Here is a 3,954-nt window from a genome sequence, read left to right on the forward strand (position 1 = left end):
CTGGGCTCTAGGGACACCTGCCTGGGCTCTGGGGACACCTCCATTGGCCCTGGGGACACCTCCCTGGGCTCTGGGGACACCTGCCTGGCCCCAGCCTCCCTTGCTGGCTGAGCATCACCACCCCAGCTCGGGGGGTGGCAGAGCTGGCTCTCACCTGCTCCTCTCCTCTGCAGTGAGATCGACTTCACGCTGGCAGGTCTGGAGATGCTGGCCAGGGTGTTTGACCCCCCTATGTCCCCTCGCAGCCCAGCCAGGGAGCAGGTGAGCCCCCCACCCCAGGCCAGCACAGCCCCCAGCCTGCCGTGCCCCGGGGTGCTGCTGATGGTGTCTGGGTGCTGTGTGTGCCTGGGTGCCCACAGCCTGCTGAGGGACCTGGCTGCCCGTGGCCTGGGGACAAGCAGGGACTCATTCCTGTTCCTGACCCAGGCTGCAGCAGGGGGGGAAGCTGCTTCTGCCCCCAGACCCCAGGGACCTTGGGGTGCAGCCTAGACCTGCGGGCAGGCATGCAGCAGTCCTGTGCCACTGCACTGCTCCAAACGTGTCCATCCCTCCCCACAGAGTCTCCTGACCAGCGATCCAGACCTTGAGCTGCTCCTCAACAAGATATCGACCGTCAACCACCTCCTCTCTTCGCTGGAGAAGAAGGTGCCTGCTCTGCCCCACCGTGCCAGGCTGGAGGAGCATGGCTGCTGCCAACCCCTCTCTGCTCCAGCAAAGCCTTCACCCAAACGAAACCCTCCAGCAAGCCAGCTGCCAGGGGTGGCACAGCCCCAGGCTGCCCCTTGGGGTGGGATGCACTGGTGCAGGGTGCCCAGGGCTCCCAGTTAGGCCAGTGCCCCCAGACCAGTGCCCATCTCCCCGGCAGGTGCTGAAGTCGCTGAAGGAGAGGGCGTCAAGGCACAACCTGGCACTGCCCAGCCTGGTGGCAGCCCCCCGGAGGGCTGCCAAGCCCCTGGCCGTGCAGAGCTTCGAGGTGAGGGCGGGGGGCATGGTGGGACCCCAGAGTCACTGCTGGGGCAGGGCAGGCAGGGGGCTGACCAGGAGCTGTGTTCCCATCTGCAGGTGAAGGTGGGCAAGTCACAGCGGGCAGTGCTGACAGTGGACGTGGAGCTGGGCACGGTCACCATCACCAAGAAGGGCAGCACATCGCCAGAGGAGACCATCCCACAGGACAGAAGTAAGGGGCTGCTGACCCCCCACCCACTGCAGCAGGGCTGTAGGATTCCCCCCCACGGGCCTGCCGCCGGGGTGATGGGCTGCAGACCCCATCACACCCCAAGCCCCCACCCCACACTGCCTGCAGTTCCCATGGGCGTGGGTACCTCCATAGCTGCCCTCACACCTGTTCAGTCCTGCAGCTGATCAAGTACCTGAGCGTGCAGAGCAAGGTGAGGCTGGTGTACGACCGGGAGCTGCAGAAGAGCCTGAGCAGAGACTTTGTCTTCCCCAGTGCACGGGTAAGTTCCCTGCTGGGAGGGGAATGCTGTTATGTAGTGAGGCAGCACCAGGGTCTCAACCCTGAGACCACCCCTGCAAACCAGCTCCTACATCTGGGGTTGATGTCCCCCTGATCCCACCACCAGCATCTTCTGGGGTGCTGTGGCTCCCAGCTCCCCTCTGGGACCCTGAGACACCTGTATTGATTGCCCTGCAGAAGCGAGAGGCCTTTTGCCAGCTGCTGCAGCTGATGAAGATCCAACACTCCAACCTGGATGAGCCTGACCTCATCTCGGTGTACGTTGGGACGTGGAACATGGGTAAGGGGCCAGGACAAGGTGGCATTGTCCTGCGAGGCTGTCACGGCTCATCATCAGCTTGGGTGGGTTTTGGGAGGTGAGGGCTGCAGGGAGCTGCCCCAGGAAACCTGAGCTGGTCTTTAGTGGGAAGAGGAGGCTGGAGAAGACCCCGACCTAGCTGCTTTTGGGTTTGGCTGTCCCTTCGTGACCCACTCACCTGGTGGCTGCCAGGAAAATGGAGGAGCTGGGGTACTGGGGTGCTTTGGGGGGGCAGCAGTAAATCCCAGCATCAGCCTAGGATGTGAACCACGGGGCTGGCATGATGCTTCCCAGCACTGGTGGCTCCTGAAGGGAGAGCCTGGGGTTGGAGAGGAGCTGGAGGAGAATGGCGTGCTGTGTCCTTCCTCAGTGACCAGTGTCCCCTGCCCACAGGCAGCACGCCACCACCCCGCTCCCTGGCCTCCTGGCTGACCTCCAGGGGCTTGGGGCACACCCAGGATGAGACCACCGCCTGCATCCCCCACGACATCTATGTGGTTGGTACCCAGGAGAACTCCCTGGGTGACCGCGAGTGGGTCGAGTTCCTCCGCACCTCCCTGAAGACCCTGATGGGCATCGACTACCGCGTGGTAACACGGCACAGCCTGGACCCCTCTGGGGGGCACCCGGTGCTGAGCAGGCTAAAGGGAACTGGTTTCCAGTAGCCATCATCCCAGGGCTCTTACCCTCACACACAGGGCCCTCCTCCCACCCCGCATGCAACACAGGGAACCTCCTACACCCCACGGACCCCATGCAGGGAGTGTCCTCCCCAGGAGCCACCTTGCAGGGCTGGGTTCCTGACCTTGCTGCTTCTCTGTCCCCACCACTCGGCTGTGGGGCAGTGTGGGGGGGGAGTGGGCAGGCTGACCCCCCCTGCACCCCTCCCAGGTGGCCCTGCAGTGCCTCTGGAGCATCAAGATGGTGGTGCTGGTGAAGCCGGAGCACGAGCGGCGCATCAGCCACGTCCACAGCTCCAGCGTGAAGACCGGGATCGCCAACACGCTGGGTAGGGATGGGGATGGAGTGGAGGGCTCCCCAGGGACCATCCCCCAAGACCACTACACGTAGTGGAGCTCAAGTGCCTGGCACATCCCTGCAGGGAACAAGGGAGCTGTGGGTGTCTCCTTCCTCTTCAATGGGACCTCCTTTGGCTTCGTCAACTGTCACCTGGCCTCTGGCAGCGAGAAGACCCAGAGGTGACCGAGGGGCGGGGGGAAATGGGGCTTCTTGGGGGGCAGGTGGATGATTCGGGGGAGCTGTGACACTGCCCCTGTCCCCAGCTGGCAGGGGAAGGATGAGCTTGCTGCTGTCCCCCCTTGCAGGCGCAACCAGAGCTACAGCGACATCCTGCGCTCCCTGGCGCTGGGCGACAAGCGGCTCAGCGCCTTCGACCTCACCCTGCGCTTCACCCACCTCTTCTGGTTCGGGGACCTCAACTACCGCCTGGACATGGACGTGCAGGTGGGACCCGGCGGCCAGGGGCTGGCGGTGGTGCTGGAGCAGGGCTGAGGGGAGCCGGGCTCACCGCGCCTTCCCCCCAGGACGTCCTGGCTCACATCACCAAGAGGGAGTTTGGAACCCTCCTGGCTGTCGACCAGCTCAACCTGGAGAGGGAGAAGAACAAGGTGTTCCTGCGATTCAGTGAGTGAGGGGGCAAGGGTGCTGCTCCCCTTCCCCCCCAGGACAATGTCACCCGGTGTCCCCACAGAGCTCTGGCACACGGCGCTGCCCTGTCCCAGCACAGCTCCACTTGAGATGCCAAAAGCATCAACGTGCAACCTGCCCCTCCACGCCAGGTCCCTGGGATCTGTGTCCTGAGAGCCTGGGGACAGTCAGAAGGGCCATGGGGTGCTATCAGTGTGAGCCCCAGATGGGGACCGTGACACCCCATGGGGACTCTCCCTGGCCAGTTGCAGCTGAGGGGACAGGGACACGGACCCCGTGTCACCTCTATGCCTTGGTTCCCAGGTGAGGGTGACATCTCCTTCCCACCCACGTACCGGTACGAGCGGGGCTCCCGGGACAGCTACATGTGGCAGAAGTTCAAGCCCACGGGGGTGAGTTCCCAGAGCCTCCTGCCAAGGGGGATGTCACCGTGGGCTGGGGACAGCAGGCTCGGGTGGTGCTGGGGGACGCTGTGTTGTGGTGCTCAGCACCCACACCCCTGCCAGCCCTT

The 3,954-nt window shown here is 64.3% G+C and overlaps 1 protein-coding gene across 1 annotated transcript in view; it reads left to right on the forward strand.

Moving 5' to 3' along the window:
- The window catches only part of INPPL1 (inositol polyphosphate phosphatase-like 1), an 18,483-nt gene that overhangs the window by 11,949 nt on the left and 2,580 nt on the right, over window positions 1-3,954 (forward strand). Inside the window, exons 3-14 of the mRNA XM_009996622.1 lie at window positions 174-261; window positions 559-645; window positions 866-973; window positions 1,063-1,177; window positions 1,351-1,457; window positions 1,655-1,757; window positions 2,169-2,365; window positions 2,667-2,784; window positions 2,878-2,974; window positions 3,101-3,239; window positions 3,320-3,419; window positions 3,747-3,835. Coding sequence (XP_009994924.1) covers window positions 174-261; window positions 559-645; window positions 866-973; window positions 1,063-1,177; window positions 1,351-1,457; window positions 1,655-1,757; window positions 2,169-2,365; window positions 2,667-2,784; window positions 2,878-2,974; window positions 3,101-3,239; window positions 3,320-3,419; window positions 3,747-3,835 — 1,348 coding nt within the window. The remainder of the gene's footprint in view (window positions 1-173; window positions 262-558; window positions 646-865; window positions 974-1,062; window positions 1,178-1,350; window positions 1,458-1,654; window positions 1,758-2,168; window positions 2,366-2,666; window positions 2,785-2,877; window positions 2,975-3,100; window positions 3,240-3,319; window positions 3,420-3,746; window positions 3,836-3,954) is intronic.

Source organism: Chaetura pelagica, unplaced genomic scaffold, assembly GCF_000747805.2.
Source record: "Chaetura pelagica isolate M959 unplaced genomic scaffold, ChaPel_1.0 scaffold103, whole genome shotgun sequence".
Taxonomy (NCBI): Eukaryota; Metazoa; Chordata; class Aves; order Apodiformes; family Apodidae; genus Chaetura; species Chaetura pelagica.